The sequence below is a fragment of the Octopus sinensis genome, linkage group LG4, assembly GCF_006345805.1.
Source record: "Octopus sinensis linkage group LG4, ASM634580v1, whole genome shotgun sequence".
In the NCBI taxonomy this organism is placed as follows: Eukaryota; Metazoa; Mollusca; class Cephalopoda; order Octopoda; family Octopodidae; genus Octopus; species Octopus sinensis.
Window position 1 is genome coordinate 10,372,051 of NC_043000.1, and position 26,151 is coordinate 10,398,201.

The 26,151-nt window shown below is 37.7% G+C and overlaps 1 protein-coding gene across 1 annotated transcript in view; it reads right to left on the reverse strand.

Moving 5' to 3' along the window:
- The window catches only part of LOC115210408 (pre-rRNA-processing protein TSR1 homolog), a 37,392-nt gene that overhangs the window by 721 nt on the left and 10,520 nt on the right, over nucleotides 1-26,151 (reverse strand). The window contains exons 7-18 of the mRNA XM_029779008.2: nucleotides 25,497-25,653; nucleotides 22,192-22,356; nucleotides 20,296-20,452; nucleotides 18,404-18,567; nucleotides 17,620-17,688; nucleotides 16,356-16,420; nucleotides 15,795-15,887; nucleotides 14,579-14,720; nucleotides 12,898-12,949; nucleotides 11,274-11,479; nucleotides 7,281-7,383; nucleotides 4,612-4,752 (exon numbers count right to left, since the gene is read on the reverse strand). Coding sequence (XP_029634868.1) covers nucleotides 4,612-4,752; nucleotides 7,281-7,383; nucleotides 11,274-11,479; nucleotides 12,898-12,949; nucleotides 14,579-14,720; nucleotides 15,795-15,887; nucleotides 16,356-16,420; nucleotides 17,620-17,688; nucleotides 18,404-18,567; nucleotides 20,296-20,452; nucleotides 22,192-22,356; nucleotides 25,497-25,653 — 1,514 coding nt within the window. The remainder of the gene's footprint in view (nucleotides 1-4,611; nucleotides 4,753-7,280; nucleotides 7,384-11,273; nucleotides 11,480-12,897; nucleotides 12,950-14,578; nucleotides 14,721-15,794; nucleotides 15,888-16,355; nucleotides 16,421-17,619; nucleotides 17,689-18,403; nucleotides 18,568-20,295; nucleotides 20,453-22,191; nucleotides 22,357-25,496; nucleotides 25,654-26,151) is intronic.

Below are 26,151 nucleotides of genomic sequence, written 5' to 3' on the forward strand. Positions count from 1 at the left end.
TCATCAATTTGCATGGGGCAGATGGAATTGAGGCATGTGTATGTGTGTGTGTGTGTGTGTGTGTGTATGTGTATATATATATATATATATATATATATATATATATATATATATAGAGAGAGAGAGAGAGAGAGAGAGTGTGTGTGAGAGGAGTGTGGCTTCATTCAATTTCTTATTTCTTTATTGCCCACAGGGGACTAGACAGAGAGGACAAACAAGGACAGACAAAGGGGTTAAGTCGATTACATCGACCCCAGTGCACGACTGGTACTTAATTTATCGACCCCGAAAGGATGAAAGGCAAAGTAGACCTCGGCAGAATTTAAATCCAGAATGCAATAGCAGATAAAATGCTGCTAACATTTCTGCCAGCTTGCTGCCTTGGGGCTTCATTCAATTTCTGTCTACCAAATACCCTCAGAAGGCTTTGGTCAGACCAGGGTTATTGTAGAAGACACTTGCTAAATGTACCATGCAGCGTGGTTGAACTCAATATTTTGAACCACACATTAAGAATAATAATGGACTGGAAACGCAAGTATTTGACACTGAGAGGCAGAAATAAAATTCTTGACAGGGAAGTCAAAAATGCTAGGAACATAGGTTTCATGTTTGCAGTGAATGTATTTGCCGAAAATTTTTTCGACCAAAGATATGTTGATTGATAATCTACCAAAATGGTTGGAGAGAGTGTACATAATGGTTTAATTCGGAGACAGGCCAACGTCTGTGACCCTTTTCAGGGTTTCTAAGACTTATAAGAAAGAAGTTAACCTCAAATTGGAAACTTTGTTCAAATGCTTACAACAATGTAAACTCCCGTGAAGGAACCCAAGTGCCATATGATGGTGTTAAACTAGACAATGAATTAGGTCTCCCAACCATAACCAAGAACACACCAATAGGCTTCCATTTAGTTTCCACTTACAAAGGTATTGATCTACACAAAGCTATGAGAGCAGACACTTGACCAAGCAACCTACTTAACCACACATCCATGCTTGCACTCAACAGACACACACACACACACACAGAAGTATATATATATATATATATATACACACACACACACACACACACAGAAGTATATATATATATATATATATATACACACACACACACATATATATATATATATAAAAAAAAGGAGCACTTCATCAGTTACGACAACAAGGGTCCCAGCTGACACGATCAATGGAACAGCCTGCTCATGAAATTAACATGCAAGTGACTGAGCAATCCACAGACATGTGTACCCCTAACGTAGTTCTCAGGGAGATTCAGCGTGACACAAAGTGTGACAAGGCCAGCCCTTTGAAATACAGGTACAACTTATTCTTGCCAGCTAAGTGGACTGAAGCAACGTGAAATAAAGTGTCTTGCTCAAGGGCACAACGCATCGCCGGGAATCGAACTCACGACCTTACAATCGTGAGCTGAATGCCCTAACCACTAAGCCACGCATATACAAAGGCATAACAAAAGAAACTGAATCCAACAAGAGATGGAGGGAGACAAAAATATCAAGAAATCATCATAGAACACTTCTGAGAGTAAATGTTGCCCTAGTTCCACAAGTTTTATGATAAGGGACATTACTCTGTACGCGTTTGAAATGTAGGCATGCCTGTGAGGTTGAAGTTGGTTTCACAAACACGTGGTTTTGGGTTCAGTCCCATTGCATGGCATATTGAACAATTCTTCTACTTTAGTCCTCGACTGACCAAAGCTTTATGAGAGAATATGGTGCTTTGGTCAGAAGTAAGAAAGGTAAAAAGCCAGCTTTAAAAATACTTTTTCAATAATTCGTATGCAAATAACAGAAATCTGCTGCAAAATCCATCCCATATATTTTAGGTTAGAAAAATTAGTGTAAAACAGTTAAAACATACACACAAACACTACCCACACTCACATACAAATACGCCACATCCACAGATAACCAGAAAACGCCACACATTCTCGTACACAGAACACTAACACAATCAACACCAATACAACACACACACACACACACCTACACTGTCACACATCAATTATATAAAATCCGTTCTGTCTGTCTGTGTGTGTGTCTTCTAGGATCTCAGGCATCCTCCATCCGATTGTGCTCAAATTTGATAAGTAGATACTGACGGTATCAGGGCATGTATAAGTCTTGAAAAAATTACAAAAATCGATTCCAGGTGAGAATGCAATCAATTAAGTGAATAAAATCGTTTTTCTTTGGAATAGAAAAAAGTCTATCTTTATTTCTTCTTTTGCTGGTGTCTCAAATTTAGGTTAAATCAGTGTTTCTCAATGGGGAGGCCTATGGGACAGTCAGACAAGTTGTTTTGGGAAAATTTCCTTTTGCTCGTATTCCCATAAAATACATAACACACACACACACACACAACGTACTTGCACACTAACACAATGTTACATGCTGACACCCACTTTTGAGATAGTAGAGCTTAAAACCTTCAAAATTACATGCCAAAACAGACATGGATCCTGAAGAACCCTTCAGCTGATCAGCTTCTGTCAAACAGCCTAACCCATGCCAGCATGGAAAACGGACGTTTGATGATGATGACAAATTAACTGTATTTATTTTGAGATGCACCAAACGTAAGCTATGCACCAAATGTAAGCTATGGACACATAAGAGATGTAGTAATGTCAAAGGAAGACTAACTAGGAAAATAGTTTTTATCTGTGGCAGATGCTCAGGAGCAATAAACTCTGAAAATATGCAGAGACCAACTTCTATCACGTTTCAGGGAGAAAAACTAGAAGTAGTTGATAGCTTCCGCTACCTAGGTGACCAAGTCAGTAGTGGGGGCGGGTGTGCTGAAAGTGTAACTGCTAGAGTAAGAATAGCCTGGGCAAAGTTTAGAGAGCTCTTACCCCTGCTGGTGACAAAAGGCCTCTCGCTCAAAGTAAAAGGCAGACTGTATGATGCATGTGTACGTACAGCCATGCTACATGGTAGTGAAACTTGGGCTGTGACCTCTGAGGATTTACGTAAGCTCGCAAGAAATGAAGCTAGTATGCTCCGTTGGATGTGTAATGTCAGTGTTCATAGTCGACAGAGTGTAAGTACCTTGAGAGAAAAGTTGGACCTAAGAAGCATCAGATGTTGTGTGCAAGAGAGACGATTGCGCTGGTATGGTCATGTGGAGAGAATGGATGAAGATAGGTGTGTGAAAAAGTGCCACACCCTGGCAGTTGAGGGGACCTGTGGAAGAGGTAGACCCAGGAAAACCTGGGTCGAGGTGGTGAAGCACGACCTTCGAACTTTAGGTCTCACCAAGGAAATGACCAGAGACCGAGACCTATGGAAGTATGCTGTGCGCGAGAAGACCCGGCAAGACCAGTGAGAACAATCAAAATCAAACCAAATCAAATCATATATCAGAAAGCAGAACCAAAATTGAGGTCGATCAACATCAGTGGGAATTGCAGCTGTGGTTAAGTGAACCATCCGTTCGTGTCCGCTGCCAGCCTCGCCTGGCCCCCGTGTTGGTGACACATAAAAGCACCATTCGTTCGTGGCCGTTTGCCAGCTCTGGCTGGCCCCCGTGTCGGTGGTACGTAAAAGCACCATCCATTCGTGTCCGTTGCCAGCCTCGCCTGGCCCCATGCCGGTGACACATAAAAGCACCATCCGTTTGCCAACTCTGTCTGGCCCCCGTGTCGGTGGCACGTAAAAGCACCATCCGTTTGTGTCCGTTGCCAGCCTCGCCTGGCCCCCGTGCCGGTAACACATAAAAGCACCATCCATTCGTGGCTGTTTGCCAGCTCTGTCTGGCCCCGTGTCGGTTGCACGTAAAAGCACCATCCGTTCGTGTCCGTTGCCAGCCTCGCCTGGCCCCCATGCCGGTGACACGTAAAAGCACCATCCGTTCGTGTCCGTTGCCAGCCTCGCCTGGCCCCCGTGCCGGTGACACGTAAAAGCACCATCCGTTTGTGGCCGTTTGCCAGCTCTGTCTGGCCCCGTGTCGGTGGCACATAAAAGCACCATCCGTTCGTGTCCGTTGCCAGCCTCGCCTGGCCCCCGTGCCGGTGACACGTAAAAGCACCATCCGTTCGTGGCCGTTTGCCAACTCTGTCTGGCCCCCGTGTCGGTGGCACGTAAAAGCACCATCCGTTCGTGTCTGTTGCCAGCATCGCCTGGCCCCGTGCCAGTGACACGTAAAAGCACCATCCGTTCGTGGCCGTTTGCCAGCTCTGTCTGGCACCTGTACGGGTGGCACGTAAAAAGCACCCACTACACTCACGGAGTGGTTGGCGTTAGGAAGGGCATCCAGCCGTAGAAACACTGCCATATCTGACGAAGCCTTCCAGCTTCACAAACCCCAGTTGAACCGTCCAACCCATGCTAGCATGGAAAGCGGACGCTAAATGATGATGATGATGTTCTGTGTTTCTTTCAATTATTTTAGACATAAAGAATTTATCCAAATAACTGAGTTATCATTCAGCTAATGTTAGTAACATAAATTGTTACTAAGGTTTAGTGGAAGATTTTAATTCAAAACTTATGAAAATAAGACATTTGTACTCAGATCCAGAGCCGGTTTCAGCCAGGTTGGTAACGAAAGGATTAAAAACAACTTGAAACCTTACCTCTGTTAAAGAACATGTAGCGGACCACAGCTGCCTTTTTGTTTATCTTGAATGGATGCCCACTAAGTACTATACGTTTGGTAATAATTCGGTTAGGATCAGCTGACATTACTGTCCCTGTAGCTATCAGGTCATGATCACCTAGAAAATAAAGAAGGGTTTTGCTTTACTTTGATATTCTACTTGTGATTGATTCGTCTACAGAATGTTCTGGATGGTGGGAACAACAAAGAAATAAAGTTTCTCCTGAAATTTTCAAAAATCAAAGGAGTTATCAAGCAAGGACACTCTGCAGATACCACAGAAATTCACCAAATGAAAATCTGATAGTCCTAGCTAAAAAAAATTTCAAGAGGCGACTAAAGCTATCAAGACAGTTTCCACATAAGATTACACAACTTCAGATAGAAAGAACAGCTTCACTGCTAACTAGACAGAAAAATAGACAAAACAGGATATAGTATGTATTAACATCTATATCTCACCAAGCATTACTAAAACTAATTGACATTGTGGCCTCTGACTTTTATCTTTTATTTGTTTCAATCGTTAGACTGTGGCCATGTTGAGACACCACTGTGAAGAATGGTAGTTGAACGAATCAACCCCAGTACTTACTTTTTAAAGTTTGGTACCTATTCAATCAATCTCTGAAAAAATTAGACATGTGAAGTCCCCAGTAAATATCACAAAGCCAGACATAGCTTGTGTACAAACATTACACTGATTGTCATCATGTTGGTACAGCTGAGATTACATATCAACAACAGTTATGATGACAGAAGTAGCTGCTGTGGTATTTTGTCCGCCACTGCATTCTGAGTTTAAATTCCGCCGAGGTCGACTTTGCCTTTCATCCTTTCGGGGTTGATTAAATAAGTACCAGTTACGTACTGGGGTCGATATAATTGACTTAATCCGTTTGTCTGTCCTTGTTTGTCCCCTCTGTGTGTAGCCCCTTCTGGGCAGTAAAGAAATAAGAAATAGCTGCTTAGCTTTATTAATTTCTGTCTCTCTTACTTTAATAAGTTATAAATGACTGATTCAACACATTTTGTTCATGCTAAACTAAAAGGTTTGATGTCTCTACCTATTATATTTACCTTAACTAGTTAATCACACCAAACCATAATCTACTATTGCATTAATCAACTACTAACCATTGAGCTATTGACCATCAGCAATATATCTTCTGCTCCATAATTTTCCTCTCACATCAATCTGAAGTATTATTTCCTAATTGCAGACACCCTCAAACACTGGTCCCTTACAACAGCACCAACAATAGAAGCAAACCATCAGGACCCATTGCAACAGAACCAAACCACCATTATTTTTCAGCCTTACTATAAGTTGTTTTGTTTGTGGCATTTGAATAGCAAATAAGCTCCCTTTAATAACTGTAGGGAGCTAAACAATACAGTAAATTTTGGTGGAAGAACATCTTCTACCGTCCCATCATGACAATATCCTATTAATCACTCAGCCCAATCCTTGAATACACAATATCAAACCTACTCAAGGTTTTGGTTGGCCCGGGGCCATAGTAGAAGACACTTGCCCAAAATGCCACACAGTGAGACTGAACTTACGACCACATGGATGTGGATGGGGAACAAGTTTCTTAACCATATAGCCATGCCTGCACATATAAAAATGCACAATATAGTAGATTCTGGTAATTTCCTGAGGTACATGGTACAGTAAATATTGGCAATGTAATATTCTGAGGTACTTACTGCAGTATATATGCTTTATAATTCTAGTGTACCCTGTAAACTAAATGTAGTTGATGTTCTGGAGTACACAGTGCAGTAAACAACATGCTATTGTTCAGAGGAGGAAATATGATCCAATTAAGAGCATATTTAGTAAAGCACTGCTAAGGGGCAGGACTCTGGGTGCTGCTAAATTAGTAGTTCTAGTTCTCAACTGGGGTCCATAAAAGGTTTTGCTGTTGTAATTTATGTGCAATAAATTGTTTACATTTCTATTAAGGTTAGGCGTAGGATTACCTGTGTGGTACATTCACCTCATTAATGTCCGTGTCCAGCCCGCAAGCTACCTTACTCTACGTACTGCCTTTATGGCAAATTTGATGAAATAAAGTAGCTTGCTTACCAACCACATGGTTCCAGGTTCATTCCCACTGCGTGGCACCTTGGGCAAGTGCCTTCTACTAAAGCCTCGGGCCGACCAAAGCCTTGTGAGTGGATTTGGTAGACGGAAACTGAAAGAAGCCCGTCGTATATAATATATATATATATATATATGTGTGTGTGTTTATGTGTCTATACCCCAACATCGCTGGACAACCAATGCTGGTGTGTTTACGTCTCCGTAACTTAGCGGTTCAGCAAAAGAGACCAATAGAATAAGTACTAGGCTTCCAAAGAATAAGTCCTGGGGTTGATTTGCTCGACTAAAGGCAGTGCTCCAGCATGGCCAGTCAAATGACTGAAACAAGTAAAAGAGTAATACACAAAGTATTTAAACAATTTTTTATACAATTACTAATAATATGTAATTAAAGAATATAATAGGATTTTTAAACATTGAATAACTTTGGAGGCCCAACAATTAGAACAAGAATCAAAGGGATTCACATGAAAAAATGGTTGAGAACCACTGTGCTAAATGATAGAAAAAATTAAATTAGTCCTACTCACCCGATGGAGACTGTTTAAAAACTAAAACTGTAGCAGGTGGAAATGTTACAGGAGCAAACATTGTGGCAACAGTTGAAGTTTTGTGGGGTAAAAATCTTTCAAACTGTAAAACAAAAAATCAACACCAGAATTTACTAGGAGTGAAAAGATTAATAAGAAAATATCTTGCGCTTCAAGCTGTGACCTCCCCATAGATTAAATTTCCATTGCTTTTTTATTTTTCTTATTTCATGGGACTGAATTTTGCTAACAAAAAATGGTGAGAATTCTTGCGGTTAATCAAGTACAATATCACAGAAAATGATGAGGCATAGAAGTGGCTGTGTGGTAAGTAGCTTGCTTACCAACCACATGGTTCTGGGTTCAGTCCCACTGCGTGGTACCTTGGGCAAGTGTCTTCTACTATAGCTTCGGGCCGACCAAATCCTTGTGAGTGGACTCGATAGACGGAAACTGAAAGAAACCAGTCGTACATATGTATATATATATATATATATGTGTATGTATGTGTGTGTATATGTTTGTGTGTCTGTGTTTGTCCCCCCAATATCGCTTGACAACCGATGCTGGTGAGTTTATGTCCCCGTAACTTAGCGGTTCGGCAAAAGAGACCGATAGAATAAGTGCTAGGCTTACAAAGAATACGTCCCGAGGTCGATTTGCTCGACTAAAGGCAGTGCTCCAGCATGGCCCCCCCGTCAAATGACTGAAACAAGTAAAAGAGATAACTCCTGCTTTGTCAACATCATTCTAATTCAGAAAATAATTCAGATGCAATTAAAATTTCTTTGAATTATTTTCCAGACAAATATTTATATTTTGTTGTTAGTCAATACTTATCAGCAAAATAGGTTGAATAACTTTCCACAAACACAGCTGTAACGGTAGCGAAACAGTTGAATGATCTCCCTTGCAAAAAGGATTATAGAGTAACCTCCCTTTACAAAGGAGCTGTGATTCTTAATTAATCAACAAGTTTAGCGTTTCTCTTGGAAGTTTCTAGAATGTCTAGCGTTCCATTAATAAAAACAGCTTGCTAACCCAGCTCTTCGCTTCTCAGCCAATTAGACTTAGAGCCATTCACGTCATTTCTACGTCCGTCTATTTCTCTATGCCACGGGACTGAAAACCACCACTTAGCTATTATTTTTACATTTTCTGTCTTTGAACTTTCTTGCATAGATTACTTCATTCCACTAGATTTTGCATTTCGATTATGTATCATCATCGACCAGTAAATATAATATATTTTTATGTAGTAAATATATAGGTCTTGAATTTATTCTTCACTAGCAGTATCGCCCGGCGTTGCTCGGGTTTGTAAGGGAAATAACTATATAAGCATTTTTAGAGAGTTATAGCCAAAGAATAGCAAAAAAATGCATTAAAAATTTTTTAAAAATTAAGGTAAATTTTTTTTTAAATCGTTGACACATCGTAGATATTTTTAGAGAGTTACTTCCCTTATATAATAACGAAAAAAAATGCATTAAAATGGAAAAATATGATGGTAAATTTTTTTTAAATCGTAGACTCATCGTAGACGCACGCTAATACCCAGAAGGGCTCGATATGAATCACGACTATAAGATACCCGGTTTTGGTTAAACTGCACCGCAAAATGTGGGAGTAGTTAGGAATCTAAATCGTAGGAGACAGACACATAACTTCACTCTTATATAAAGATGCTTTTTTTTTTCAGTCATAGAGTTAGATTTATGAAGGTCTTCAGTAGAAAATCCTTCGAATTCTGACTCGCTGCTTGATATAATGAAATTCGTATCCATTTTTTGTCAGAATTACAAATTTTGAAAACACAAAGGAAACAAATTTCGGAAAAAAATCTCCCATAATTCACGGAATTAAAATTACACTTCGATTTTTTGACAAAACTGTAGTTGAAGTGTTTACGAAGTATAATACGTGTTTTCACGAATGTACTAAGAGATTTGCTCTGATATTCTCATTTAAATATGAATAGGTAAATTCGGGCGGCTTGGTAACGAAAGGGTTAAACGGATGCATACATTTATTAATCTTATTATAATAACTATATATAAGTGTCGTCTGTTTATACATAAACATGTTTCATACTGCAATTATATATACATATATCTATATATAATATTATATAATAAAAAATATACAGAGTAAAATAAAAACCAATTTACCTTTTCTGTCCGTCCGTGTGTCTTTGCAAAGTGTTGGAATGATAAGTGAGTTGTGTTTTGGCGCCTTTTTACTAAACAAACACACACGTGTTGTATGTAGTTGTATGTGTATGTAGTTGTATGTAGTGTATATGTATGTGTATGCGTGTGTGTGAGGAATGACACACACACACACACTCACGCACGCACCATGTACATCAATGCTTTCGGAGTGATATGTTAAAATATTGAGTTTTCTCGAATTTTGTCTTAATTGGTGGTAAAATTGAAAGAAATTTTTATGGCATCACCCACTGAAGTACCCTGAAAAATCATGGGTACACTCTAATTGAAGAAATTGTGTGAGGAGTAAATCGTTATGTATTTATTGTTTCTGTTTGCTGTGTTTCTTTATTTTGAGTAGTGGTTTAAATACTTTCAGTTTAGTCTTCCTCAAATCACTCTGTCGCTATTTACTTTCATTTTATTCGTTGCACATGTGTGTGTATGTTTGCGTGTGCTGTAAACCAGACTAAGAAAAGCATTTGACATACACACCAGAATGTGAGTTTTCTGTAAATTTTGCTTAATTGGAGTTTAAATTTTAAAAACTGGACCTGGATGACCCGATGCATTCTACTCTAAAAATGCTAGGTAAATTGTAATTGAAGAAATCCTATATTGTAGATTTGTATAACTCCCAAAGGGAGGCAGATAAAATCTGCCTTTTATAATAAGAGATCTCTACATGAACTCTTGTAATATACATGCAGCCACATCAACGCCTGGTGCCGTTCAAGAATTTGGACCTGGAGATCTCCATTTCCAGCGACTTTGAGGGTCACCTCCCAGTGTTGTCAGGCGTCAACGAAGAGCCCTCGATTACAACAAGACAACCAAAGTTTTTTTTCCCCCTAAATGGCGGTGCCCCAGCATGGCCACAGCTTGTGAGCTGAAACTAGATTAAAAAAAAAAGTCTGGGGTCTCCCGCCCCTAAACTCTAGACCATCACCTAATCACCCTTACCTGTCTTGTTGCTTAACAACAACAACACCTGGTACTGACTATATATATAACCACTACACATCTCTTTATATTTCTTTTTTTTTTCCCCCCACCAAACCTTTCTCAAATACAAACATTATAAAAGTGACCTATCAGTACCAAATCAATTATCACAACTCCATGTTCACTTTGTTCACCTCCACAGTTTCCACCAACATAATTTGCAAGTACAAAGAAATAGACAGAACAGTAGAAAGAATGTAACTGCTACACTGCATGCCAATCCAAACAGCATATCAGTGGGTATCCTGCGATCTACTGATAATTGGAGACTTGGTACAACCAGTAATATGGAACTATGGCGTGCACTTCATCATTCATCTGTTTGTGTGACACAGGACTACTCAATCATGGCTGACCTGAGGTAATGCAATCTCTATATATATAAACAGCAAAATGTCTGTCTGTGTGCATGTCCTTTATACAAATCTACAATTTTTCAGTTAGAGTGCTCACACTTTCTATGGTCATTCAAAACCGTCCAAGGGTGGTCGTGCACATCTTTACATTTCCCCAGTCACCCAGCAAAGCCATTAAAAAATCAATAGCAGTGACTTTATTGTGAATTTTCTATCCAAAACCCAATCAAAATGCCCGAAACTTGATACGCCAATTGAATTCCAGCTAGCTGTATGTGATTGGTCGGAGTTTTGGACAGTACTTGCGTGTATGTGAGCACGCACACAGCTGTATATGCATGCACTAACACTATGACTCGGCGTTGCTGGGTCATAGTGCTAGTAACAACTAAAACAGTAAATGTTATTTCTTAATTTACCTTAAATTTGTTTCCTGTTGTGTGCTGGGAGAAAATTGGAGCTGCAACAAAACGACGGAAACCAGCCTGAAAGACGAGTCGTTCTTTTGACTTGACTGGTTCTTCACAAGTAATCTTGCGCTGGACAATAAAATTCATAACGGTCATTTTCTGTTCGTGAGGTAACAAACCAAACATGATCACAGGTTGCCCTGGTCTGTGAGACTCTAAAAAAGATCAAAAGCAGAAAATTTCAAACACAAAAACAAAGATCTTCAAATTAAGAAACAGGTAAGAAAGAATGAAAGAATGGAAACTACAATGAAGGATAGCAAGCTCTTTAGTTATGCTGAGTTCAACTTCTCTAGTGCCAATGGCATAAAATGCACCTAGTCCACACTTAAACTGCTTTATATAAAGATACCAAGCTGTAACAACCAAAAGAATTGGCTGATTTTTTTCTCTGCATGTCAGATGACAGGATTGTGGTAGGCAGTGAGACAAAAGATAATGGCAGGTAGTAAAATGAATGGAAACCTGTGGTGGATGACAAGATGAAGGACTGGCAAAACAAAGGACTATGGCCAGTGATGAGACAAAAAAAAAGAACACAGTAGGTGTTAACAAAGGGCTAGAACACATGGAGAGTGATAAGATGAAAGTCCACTGGCAGAGTTTCTACAGCTGGATGCCCTTCCAAACACCAACCACTCCGAGAGTGTAGTGGGTACTTTTACATGCCACCAGCACGGGGTCCAGTCAGGCGGTACTGGCAATGGCCACACTCAAATGGTGTTTTTTACATGCCACCTGCACAGGAGCCAGTCCAGCGGCACTGGTAACAATCTTGCTTGAATGTTTTTTCATGTGCCAGTAAGGCAACGCTGGTAACGATCACGCTCGAATGGTGCTTTTTACTTGCCACTGGCATGGAAGCCAGTTAGCTGCTCTCGCAACGATTAGCACTCCACCAGCACAAATGCCAGTCATCGAATTTGATTTCGATTTATGCCAAAAAACAAAAGATGCAGGATTTTTTGAATTGCAAAGTCTTGTCTGTCACAACTTTGTGTAGATTAGTATGGGGAAGGGTGTATATATTGTCTGGTTCTTCAATCACTTTAAAATTGATAGGAAACACATAAACAGTATATTTCACTGGAAATACAGAGACAAAAGAAGAATTAACCCATTTATTTCATTCGAAATACATTGCTTTTGTTTCAATAAATTTTGATAATAATGAATTTCATAAAATAATTGTCACTATTTTGGAATATGGAAGTGCATGGCTTAGTTGTTAGAGTGTTGGATTCATGATCCTAAGATTGTGGTTCTGATTCCTGGAGCAAGTGATGTGTTGTGTTCTTCAGCAAAACATGTTGCTCCAGTTCACTCAGATGATAAAACTGAGTAATCCTGCAATGGACCAGCATTCCATCCAGGAAGGGTATATGCCAGAGAAACCAAGAAACCCGTCTTATGCTCCTTACTGAGTAATGTGGGCTAACCATTTTTGGAATATAGATAAAAATGAAACTAATGGAAGGTTTTAATTTAAATTGTTTTAAAACAGGTAGTTTGTACCCTAAAATCCAGAGTGATCTCAGCCAAAGTATCAATGATCTGCCTCAAACCAACTTACCCATGAAAGCTCTGGGAACATCTTTTATATGGACTGTTATGAACCAACCAGGCTGGAAAGTTGAGAAAATTGTTTTAGGTTTCACCGAGTCAGGTTTATTTCAATACATTAACAAGAAATATAATAAGTAACTAGAAAGCCATTAGAGAAACATTTAAGTGAGAAAAACAACAGATAAAAACCGACAAATGTACAAGGCCATTCCATTCACACCAATGACAACAGTAAGAAAACAAAAAAAACTACTTTAGTATATGATTACAAACATCCATTGACAAACATCCAGACAAACACACATAGGCACACACATCCACAACTTACAAGGTGTTCAGGTTAAATTTGAAAATTTTTTTCATGTCTCCCTTTTGTTCAGGAATAGCTTAACCCTTTCGTTACCAACCCGGCTGAAACCGGCTCTGGCTCTGTAGTACAAATGTCTTGTTTTCATAAATTTTGAATTAAAATCTTCCCCCAAACCTTAGTCACAATTTATGTTCCTAACACTAGCTGAATGATAACTAAGTTATTTTACTAAATTCTTTGTTATATTTAAAATCAATTGAAAGAAACACAGAGCATCTCAAAATAAATACAGTAACGAAAGGGTTAATGTATAAGTAAACAAGTCAACAGTATTGGACAGCATAAAGATTAAAGTTGTAGTTGAGAAAAAGTTAGCTGACATGGAGGAGTGGAAACCATCTGAATATTGGGAGTTACCTGTTGCATGGTGATTTGCACCAGGTATCAAAATGCTGACATCATGACTGCTGCTCAATGTTATGTGAATATTCTAAAGGCTGTAAGACATGACATGAACGTCATGAAAACTAAGTTTCCCAAACTGTGATGATCTTTGGACATGTCCCCAGTGAGGAGGATGACATCATGTCATCCCTACATCATTGAAAAGGGCCTTAGGCTCAATTCAGATGGCTATGTGAAACTGCTCGAGATTATGGTCAAATCCTGGCTGGAGAGGGTTCCTGCTGGAAGACCATATGTGGTAGCAGGACTCAGCCCCTAACCATACTTCTGGAAAGAGTCAGAAGTGGTTGTCGGAGGATTTCTACAACTTAAACAGCCCCAGTTTCTGACCTCCTAATTCCTCTGATTGTAATCCCATGGATTACTACGCATAGAGTGTGGTTGAGAAACACACCAACTGCTATACCTGCAACACCAAAGCCAAGCTAGTAGCCATGATCAAGGTGTTTGAAGATCTTCCCAGGTATACAGAGAGGAACACATGCCAGGTTCAAGAACCATCTTGTGGCTATGGCAGAAGCTGAAAGCAGCTACTTTGAGTAAACTGTTATTTCCCAGCCATAATCTAATTGATGTGTTTTGATATTCTTAAAATACATTTATTTTTGGATGGGATTTTGTATTTTCTTTTCCTTTATACAAACTGTCAAATTTATACCACACATCCTGTATTTCATATATACATATAGATACATATGTCCACATTGTATATGTGGACATACATATACACTATATGTATGTCCACATTTACATATATATAGATATACATCCACATGTACAATTATACAGTCACACATACAGACAATATATTAACAGATGTACAGACATAAAAGACATGCACACAGACTTACATAGAGGGGTACTATTATATTTTCTTATAGTAATATAAAAACCCAAAGTGTAATTATCTTACCATGGCGCCATCAATTTCCTCATTCAAGACTCTCTTCTTTGTTCGCCGGAAATTACCAAACTGGAAAATTCTGGCATAATCAAGGGGAAGGTTTTCCTTAGGGTCCCATGGAGATGTTCGGAAACTATTTAAGCCACGATAACTATTTCAAGAAAAAAAATGTAATAAAAGTAAGCAAGAATAAATATATTTTATTTCAACAGATTCAGAGAAGTGTCATGCCCATAACCTGCTGAGGAAAACTTGGTAGATAGTGGCGTGGTCAGTAAGGAGTTAGTGATATGTTGTAATGGTGGTGGTGGTGGTGTAGAAGTGGCGGTGTGTTGATGATGTACACAGGAGCTGTAGTATAAACAACAGGAAATACTTTAAATACTTCTGGTTTTAAAAAAAATTTCAGGTTTAACTGACATTGTTTTGCTGATGTCAAAAACATGAGTCTTCCAAGACAAAAAGATAGGAAATAATAAGTGTTAACATTTGTAATGATGTCAATTCTTGAAACTAGGACATATGTATAACTAATGTGGATACAGTAGAGGCGCAATGGCCCAGTGGTTAGGGCAGCGGACTCGTGGTCAGCAGATCGTGGTTTCAATTCCCAGAACAGGCGTTGTGTGTGTTTATTAACCAAAAACACCTAAAAGCTCCACGAGGCTCCAGCAGGTGGTGGTGGCAACCCCTGTTGTACTCTTCCGCCCCAAATTTCTCTCACTCTCTCTTCCTGTTTCTTGAGTAACGTTGCGATGGACTGGCGTCCCGTCCAGCTGGGTGAACACATACGCCATATAAACCGGGAAACCAGGTCCATGAGCCTGGTTAGGCTTGAAAAGGGCACATAAATAAAATAAATGTGGATACAATGCAGTTTTTTTTATCTTAAAGCAAATAACTTAGTTTCGAATCCTTAAGCAAATGATAGATAATTGTTTCTACATAAAACCCCACCAATCTATCAGAAATATCATTTCAATGTCTGATACCTCAGCTACATTAACCGAGACATGTAAATGAGCCAAAAAGAAAAGTTATGATATAAACTGACCATGTATATGCTTAATAGCAGAATAACACTGAGAGAAATGCTTCTTGGTTTTACATAGGCACACTGTGTTGCTATATGTCATAAGAGGCAACTAAAAGGATTGGTGATAGGAAGGGCATCCAGCAGGAGTAAAAGGCTTCAAAGAAGTACAGCAGAAAGGGTTTTACTTACCGTGCAAACCTAGTTCTTGCACACGTTTCAAATGGAGTGTCAACTTCATCAGGAAATAGTTCATTCTCTCTCTCTTCTCTGAGCTTCAGCAATCTGGTGAAAGAAAACCAAATATGAGAAAGAGAATAAGGATGGAAGAACAGAAAGAGTGCTCAGGTGGGTAGGTAAATGCACTAGAGTGTGACAGGTGAATAGAGATGGGGATTGAGGTGTACGCAGTGAATATCAGAATGGGAGAGGAGGGTGCAGGTGAGTGAAGTAAGTTAGGGAGGAGGAGATGATAAATGGACAGTAGTGGGATACAATGTAACATGGTAGGAGGACAAAAAGTATAATTTACAGCACCTGAATTAGGGTCATAGAGGATTGATGGAGGGATAAGTATTAGAAAATATTTTGTATGATAACTGACCCTTTCTGTCATTTATAACTTGTTTCAATCACAATATTTAATCCCATCAATACACTACACATTATTTCTTTAACAACAGTATCAAAGACAGACTGTCCAATGCTTATCAATGAAGAATTACAAAATGTAACAGCAACATAAAAACTTACATTCTTTTTTCTTCTTCTACATCAATTGTTTCATCATATTTAGCATCTTCATCCTTCACTTCAATCTGTCGAGAGATAGAAAATATTAAGACTTTAGCCAATGGGATAAATTTTGAAGTTAAAAATGGCATCTTGGACATTCTTTCATTTAGGTTTAGAAATTTGGGAACATGGCTGGCAATCTTACTGGGAAGATGTAAAGTCAATTACACTGACTCCAGTGCTCAGCTGGTACTGTATTTTATTGACCCCGGAAAGAATGAAAGGCAAAGTCAACCTCAGCAGGATTTGAACTCTGGACATAAGAAACTGGAAGAAATACTGCTAAGCATTTTGTCTGACATGCTAATGATTCAGTCAGCTCACCACCTTACATTCCATCAATAATAAAACAGAACAAATACTAAAAGGTGATAAAAATAATTTATATTATCATTCTAACTACCCGTCTCATAAATACAACACATCTAGTCCAATCCATGCCAGCATGGAAAACAGATGTTAAAGGATGATGATAATTTATTTTCTGGATCTTTTCGGTTTGAATGGCAGTTTCTAACATAATTTCTAGGTAACTAAAAAATTTTAAACTTCGTATACTGGTAGAATGTGTTTATAAAACATCTTTTTCTCTTGGCTTTATTGAGAAAATTCTATAGTTTGTAAGATATTTGTTGTTTTTTTTTCTTCAATTTCTGCAATTTCAACCAATCAATGACATCTACTGAGTTAGAAAACATTCTGTGCCATATGAATATGTCCCTCGTTTAAGAAACAGATTGGGTTTATTTGCATTTGTGAAGAAAAAAGATACCCTTCCCCCACCCCTAACCAACCCTAAAACAGATTGAAATGCAATAGATCGATACTAGGGTCATAATTATGGGTGACAATTTCATATGACACCACTAGAAAAAACTGCCGTTCAAACCAAAAAAATCCTATTTTCTCTATGCTCAGTCTTAATGAAATAGATCATGACATGAAGATAATGAGTACAACTGAAGAATATCATCCACATATGCAATGCCCTGACACTCATTCTTAAATAACTATTATGTAATGTCGAACCAAGGAGACACAAATACACAAACATAAACATAGATATATGCAACACACTTCTTTCAGTTTCTGTCTACCAATCCACTCACAAGGCTTTGGTTGACCCAAGGATATAGTAGGTACCTCACAGTGGGACTGAACCCAGAAATATGTGGTCAGGAAGCAAACCACACAACCATATACAATAATACAAAGTCCTTACTTCTTCATAGGTTTCCTCTCCTTCATCTGAGACAAACTCGTCTTCTGAACTGCTCTCCAGTTCTTCCATCTACAAAACAAAGCAATATGAATAAAAAAAATCATCAATAAAAAAAATTGGAGACAGCTGATACTTGATATTATACTAAAAATAAAAACCAACAAAGGAACTACTATGTGGTCACTCAACTTCCTAGAAATAATGACCAAACCCCTTAGAGCACACCTTACACTCAATATCATCACTGTTTAATATCCACATTCCCATGCTTACATTCATCAAATGGAATTTGTTGAGGCAGGTTTTCTGAAGCCAAATGCCGCCTGTTTCAAAGTAAAGAAACATTTTTCCCATGGAAGACTGGAAATGAACAACATGGCTTGTATGACAGTGAAAATACATATATATACATCAAATAAAATTAAAAACAGAACACAAAGGATATCGCGGTACATGTGTTTCAAGCTTTATAAACAATCTGTTATTACATCAGGGTTTTTACTTTTATTTGATATATTCTCTCTCACCTCTGCCACTATCTGGCAAATACAGGTGCTTATACTTATCAAGTATTCACCCTAAATTTACAGTACCTACTTGATATATATATATATATACACACACACACATATATATATACACACAGGGTGCTGTGAATAAATTGTCATCTAAATTATACAAAACTGAAAATCACAGTGATATCGCAACTACAGTATAACGGCAGTCACACATCACACCAGTAGGAGGAACCCACTTTACAACATAAACGAAAAGATATAATTACGGCTTCCATGTATTCATCTTCACCATCATAGTCATCATCCTCATCGTCATCACCCTCATCTTCACTTTTATCTTCTTTGTTCAGTTCATCATCGCTTTCTAGGATCCAAGCAGACTGATATGCGGATGTGCCTTTCGGAACTCTCTTGATCTTCTTGCTTTCAGCTACGAAAAGAAAAGAAAAAAAGGTTAATTTGAATAATTTGTTCTGACAAGAGAAGTCATGAACATTGATGCCAGTATCTTAGTAGAATTAATTTCATCATGATGAGAGAGATAAAAAGCTAAAATAATCTCGTTTGCAGATTAGACTCAAAAAAGCAAGGTAACAATAATAATTTCTCAAATAGGAACACAGCCTCAAACTTTAGGGGTAAGAAGAAGCAAACTGATTTAATTGAACCCTGTTCTTAATTTGCCAGCCCCGTCTGGCACCTGTGCCGGTGGCACGTAAAAAGCACCCACTACACTCACGGAGTGGTTGGCGTTAGGAAGGGCATCCAGCCGTAGAAACATTGCCAGATCAGACTGGGCCTGGTGCAGCCTTCTGGCTTCCCAGACCCCAGTTGAACCATCCAACCCATGCTAGCATGGAAAGCGGACGCTAAATGATGATGATGATTCATCAACCCCGACAGAGGGTAAAAGGCAAAATTAATTCTGTTGGGACACAAAGAAGTGTAGCTCGCTGCTCTATCAATTCTACCAAAATCCATTTGAGAGAATAGTGACTGGACACTAACAAAAATATGATGAGAAGGTGGAATGCCAGAATAGTAGATAGTTGTTTGAGAATATACCACAATTGCCCAAACACTAGCGAAGTGGCTGTCACCAAAGAGCGATACTAGTTCGTGGTAAAATAGTCAAGACCTGCCTTCTTATCATCTTTAACTCTTTAGTGTTTAAACCGGCCATATCCGGCCTAAATATTCTACATGTTTTATATTCAAACTGGCCATATCTAGCCTCTCACACCTAACCTACAGTGACATTCTAAAAATAAACAATCACATCATTGAAACCTCAAAGCTATAACATAATGCATGACTAATTCAAAACAATTTGAGTGAAAAAGTATTACATTTAATACAGAAATTTGAACACCAAAGGGTTAATCCACTTCCCTCACTTATTTCCAATCAAGGTGATATTTACCCATCATCAGACATTTCCCACAGAAGACTGGAAACAAACAACATCACTTGTATGACAGTGATGCTCATTTACAACCATCATGTGATGTTAAAACATGAGTACACACATACATATGTATGTGTATGTATGTATATATATATCATCAGCATTTAACCATTGCTTTCCATGCTAGTATGGATTGGATGATTTGACTGAAGACTGGTGAACCAGATGGCCACTACAAGGCAATACATGTATTAAGTTGAATACATGGCACACACTCCTACTATGAATTGTGTATTGAAAGCAGGAAATAGCAATTAAACTATAAAATAGTCTTTTCCTAAATAAAACTTCAGTGTTTGTATATAATGTATGGTGTTAAATTTAGAAAAAATACAGGGCAAAACTTTGAAGAAAACAACTGAGCAAATTAGGTATGTATACAAAGATACATGTGGAAGCGCGTGGCTTAGTGGTTAGGGTGTCAGCACCATGATCGTAAGATTGTGGTTTTGATTCCTGGACTGGGCGACGTGTTGTGTTCTTGAGTAAAACTCTTCATTTCACATTGCTCCAGTCCACTCAGCTGGCAAAAATGAGTAACGCTGCGATGGACTGGCGTCCCATCCAGCTGGGGAGTACATACACCATAGAAACCGGGAAACCGGGCCCATGAGCCTGGCTAGGCTTTAAAAGGGCGCATTTACTTATTTTATGCAAAGATACATATAAGACTAATCATAAAAATTTTACCTTCTGCCAATGCCATCTCTTCTTCTGTTGGCCAAGTCTGTTCTCCTTCCATTGGATCAGGAACCACTTCACTTTCAAGACTTGCCTGTTTGCTCTCCTCCGCTTTGTCCAAAATTCGAGCATCAGCTTCTATACTACTCTCCATTGGTTCTAATCCCTAAAAATGGGAAATGCTAATAATGAATATAACCAACAAATAAACAGAACCACCAACACAATTTTAATATAAACTGGAAACTTGCTTAAAATTTATTCCCTGCTCCTGTTTTCCCAATCAAAACACCAAGTTTCAACACCAGAAATCTCTCCAATACCAGAATATGTATGATTTTTAGACCATTATTAGATCAGTGTTTTATAGTAGTTCAGAGAGCATATAGAACAGAGAGTAACACAAGCAGAATGGCATCAAACACTAGGCATGTGTTTAATAACTTGAATATGTAAATATCCAAATGTTAAAACAGTTTATCGTGCTGTGTATGTTTGGTGTTATTTCTATATAATTGTTGGCCATCAGGACACTTATCCTTGAAGATTTCCATTCTTTCTGAAATTTAACAACACTACTCCTGTCATACCTAAGGCATGCTTTTACTGCTTTACTGTTCATTTCCCTGACTTTCCGCACTTTATTCTATGTAATATGCATGTATTTTTTACTGTCTTCACTTACTGCTGCTTTCTGTCTACTCTTTTACCCCTTTCCTATGAGCTATACGATAAACGTCGCCCTTTTCAAGCTTAGCCAGGCTCATGGCCCAGTTTCTGTGGCGTATGTGTTCCCCCCAGCTGAACAGGACACCAGTCCATCGCAGTGTTACTCAAGAAACAGGAAGAAAGAGTGGGAGAAAGTTGTGGCGAAAGAGTACAACAGAGGTCGCCACCACCCCCTGCCGGAGCCTCGTGGAGGTTTTTAGGTGTTTTCACTCAATAAACACACACAACGCCCAGTCTGGAAATTGAAACTGCGAGTCCGCTGCCCTAACCAATGGGCCATTGCACCTCCACCCTATGAGTTATAATGTACCTTTATTCCATGTAATATGCATGTATTTTTTACTGTCTTCACTTACTGCTGCTCTCTGTCTGCTCTTTTACCCCTTTCCTATGAGTTATAATGCACCTAAGCAATGTATACAATAAGTTTCTTATTATCATAATCAGTTAGAAAAAAGGAATTTAAGAAATATAAACTTAACAAAAGTTTATAGATCTGCAAGCTTCAGAAAATAACAACATACATACACAGAAGGATAAACATCTTTTTCAATGTTTGGAAATAAATAGTTGTTTTCGTCATCATCATCATCGTTTAACGTCTGCTTTCCATGCTAGGATGGGTTGGACGATTTGACTGAGGACTGGCAAACCAGCTGGCTGCACCAGGCTTTAATCTGATCTGGCAGAGTTTCTACAGCTGGATGCCTTTCCTAATGCCAGCCACTCTGAGAGTGTATTGGGTGCTTTTACATGCCACCGGCACGAGGGCCAGTCAGTAAGTACTGACAACAGCCATGCTTAAATGGTGTTTTTTACATGCCACCTGCAGAGGCAACAACCTCACTTGAATGCTTTTTCACATGCCACCGGCATAAGTGCCAGTAAGGCGACGCTGGTAACGATCACGCTCAAATGGCGCTTTTTACATGCCACCTGCATGGAAGCCAGTTTGCTGCTCTGGCAGCGATCACACTCGGATGGTGCTCTTAGCCCTCCACTAGCACGGATGCCAGTCATGGTGATCTTATTAAACACATGTAATAACAAAGAACAAACTAAAGACTTCACACAAAACAACATAACTATAACGCAAAAGTGAATCTTAATACTATATGTCAAAGAAGTCAGGATGTCAGTGTGATAATAACCAATGAACAAGAAAACTATGCAAACCTGTTTGTTGGTCTTGATAACTTTAGGATAGAGAGGATAGGGATCATTTGGAGAATCAATCTGCAGCATTTGGAAGTCACCCCAGCCGGGGAGATGCACTAAATGGTTCACATTAAGAGAGCGGCCTCTTAAAAATCCAGTCAGTTTCAATGTCCCAGCATCTTCCTAAAGATAAAAATATAATTAAAACATAATTACAGTTAATGCAATAGGATCAAAAAACAGATCTTTTCAGTTTGACCGGCAGTTTTTTAAAATAATTTCCACTTAGCTAAACACTTTTAAACTTCGTATACTGGTAGAATGTGTTTATAAAACATCTTCTTCTCTTGGCTTTATTGAGAAAATTCTATAGTTTGTAAGATATTTGTTGGTTTTTTTTCTTCAATTTCTGCAATTTCAACCAATCAATGATGTCTATTGAGGTGAAAACATTCTGTGCCGTATGAATATGTCCCTCGTTTAAGAAACAGATTGGGTTTATTTACATTTCTGAAGAAAAAAAAGATACCCTTCCACCCACCCCTAACCCTACTCCTAACTAACCCTAAAACAGATTGAAATGCAATAGATCGATACTAGGGTCATACTTATGGGTGACAATTTCATATGACACTGCTAGAAAAAACTGCCGGTCAAACCGAAAAGATTCAAACATACTTTACTAATCTACACGAATATTGCTTGCAAATTTTGGCACAAGGCCAGCAATTTCAGGGGTGGGGTAAGTTGATTTCTTCGACCCCAATATTCAACTGGTATTTATTGTCCCTGAAAGGGATGGAAAATAAAGTCAACCTCAGCAGAATTTGAACTAAGAATGTAAAACCAGACGAAATGCTGCTAAGCATTTTGTCCAATGTACTAATGATTCTTATTTCTTTACTACCCAGAAGGGGCTAAACACAGAGAGGACAACCAAGGACAGACAAACGGATTAAGTCGATTATATTGACCCCAGTGCATAACTGGTACTTAATTTAATCGACCCCGAAAGGATGAAAGGTAAAGTCGACCTCGGTGGAATTTGAACTCAGAACATATATATACATATATATACATATATATATACATGTATACATATATATATATATATACATATATATACATATATATATATAACATATATATACATATATATATATATACATATACATACATATACATATATATACATATACATATATATATATATATATACATATATATATATATACATATACATACATATACATATATATATACATATACATATATACATACATATACATATACATATATGTATGTATACATACATGTATATATACATACATATATATATACATATATATACATATATATATATGCATACATATATATACATATACATACATATATATATACATACATACATATATATATACATATATATACATATATATGTATGCATACATATATATACATATACATACATATATGCATACATATATGTAGATATATACATGTATATATACATACATATAGATATATACATGTATGTGTGCATACATATATATAAGTATATACATATATATATATATATATATATATAGAGAGATATATACATATATATATCCATGCATATATATAGACATATGCACATACATATCCATGCATATATATAGACATATACACACATATATACATACATATAGATATATACATATATATATATATATACATACATATAGATTTATACATATATATATATATACACATATATATACATACATATATATATATACACACATATATATATACATACATATATACACACACACACACATATATATGTATATATACACATATATATATATATATATATGTATACATATATATATATGTACACATACATACATATATATATATATATATACATACATACACATATATATATACATACATACACATATATATACATACATACAAATATATATATATAGATACATATATATATATACATACATATATATATAGATAGATAGATACATATATATATACATACATATATATATATATATAGATAGATAGATACATACATATATGTATTACAGTGCAGGTGGCACGTAAAAAGCACCCACTACACTCGCGGAGTGGTTGGCGTTAGGAAGGGCATCCAGCTGTAGAAACATTGCCAGATAAGACCGGAGCCTGGTGCAGCCTTCTGGCTTCTCAGATTCCCGGTCGAACCGTCCAACCCATGCTAGCATGGAGAACGGACGTTAAACGATGAAAAAAAAAGAAAAAAAAAAAACGTAGCGGCAGATGAAATACAGCAGAGCATTTCACCCGACATGCTAACATTTCTGCCAGCTCGCCACCTTCTCTATTACAAGCATAGTCTCTTCTGTTTAAAACAACTTCACCATAACAAGAGTTTCACCAACAAAACTGTTTGACTTTACTGTAAGTCTCAGAGTAACAACAGCCACACAATAAAAATATACTATCTGTTACAAGACTTACATTTATCCACTACAAGAGTTAAAATTCCTCTCATATAAAAATTAGAACATTCATAAGCAAACAGCAAGCCAAATATTTAATCAAATATTCCTACATATGGGTACAGATGCACATAATAATGTGTGTGTGTGTATACATTTCTCAATACTTTTCATACAGATATAAAGAATACATGATGTGCTTCATGAAGCATTATTCCAAAAAACAAAAGAAGCAAATATTTCACATTCTCTTGAAAGTTTATAAAATTCTTACTATTTTATATCATCATCATCATTTAACGTCTGTTGTCCATGTTGGCATGGGTTGGATGGTTTGACCAGAGCTGGCAAGCTGGAGAGCTGCACCAGACTCCAGTCTGATTTGGCATGGTGTTCTGTGGCTGGATGCCCTTCCTAACGCCAACCACTCCGAGAGTGTGATGGGTGCTTTTACGTACCACCAGCATGGGTGCCATTTGCATGACACCGGAGTGTGTTTACATGCCACCAGTGCAGATGCTAATTTGTGTGACACTGGTATATAATATACACACACACATCATCATCATCATCGTTTAAAGTCTGCTTTCCATGCTAGCCATGGGTTGGACGATTTGACTGAGGACTGGCGAACCAGATGGCTGCACCAGACTCCGATTTGATCTGGCAGAGTTTCTACAGCTGAATGCCCTTCCTAATGCCAACCACTCCAAGAGTGTAGTGAGTGCTTTTACATGCCACCAGCACGAGGCAGGTGGCACATAAAACACACACATATGATATAATATATATTTATAATAACAATGGTGTATATAGTAAAATGTATATAAGGATACTCACCAATTCAGAGTTTAATTCATATACAACACTTTCAGCTAAGAGATGCGGACGGTTTTCTCTGTATTTTATAGACCGTAGTTTGTGGTTGGCTATTTGTCGCAGAACAACTAAGCCATCCTGGTTGTTATCTAAGGAATGGAACTTAGCATCAGGAAGCCTGGAAGACAAATTCTCGATTAATAACCACTTTTCTCCATCCAAACTTCAGTATTTTACACAATATATATATATGCACATGCTAATATCAAACAGTGAGAATGAGTGCTCAACACTGCATTGGGGGATAAAGATTCTTTGTATGTGGGTTAACAAGGATGCCATTGGTTTCATGTCAAGAATTCATTGCAATTATCAAGCTTGTTACACACACATACAAACACACACACACACATATATATATATATAAATTAGAGAAAAACCACTATTATGTAATTGAAACAATCATAGATGTAAATCATATCATATAGAAAAAATGAAATATATGATAAAACATTTGTAGTCTATTTACTAATTATATACAGCATATTTATTATTACGTAATTTATTTTGATCTAGGTAAATGTTTTATCATATATTTTATTTTTTCTATATGGTATGATTTACGCCTATCATTGTTTGAATTACATAATAGTGGTTTTTCTCTAATTTATAATAT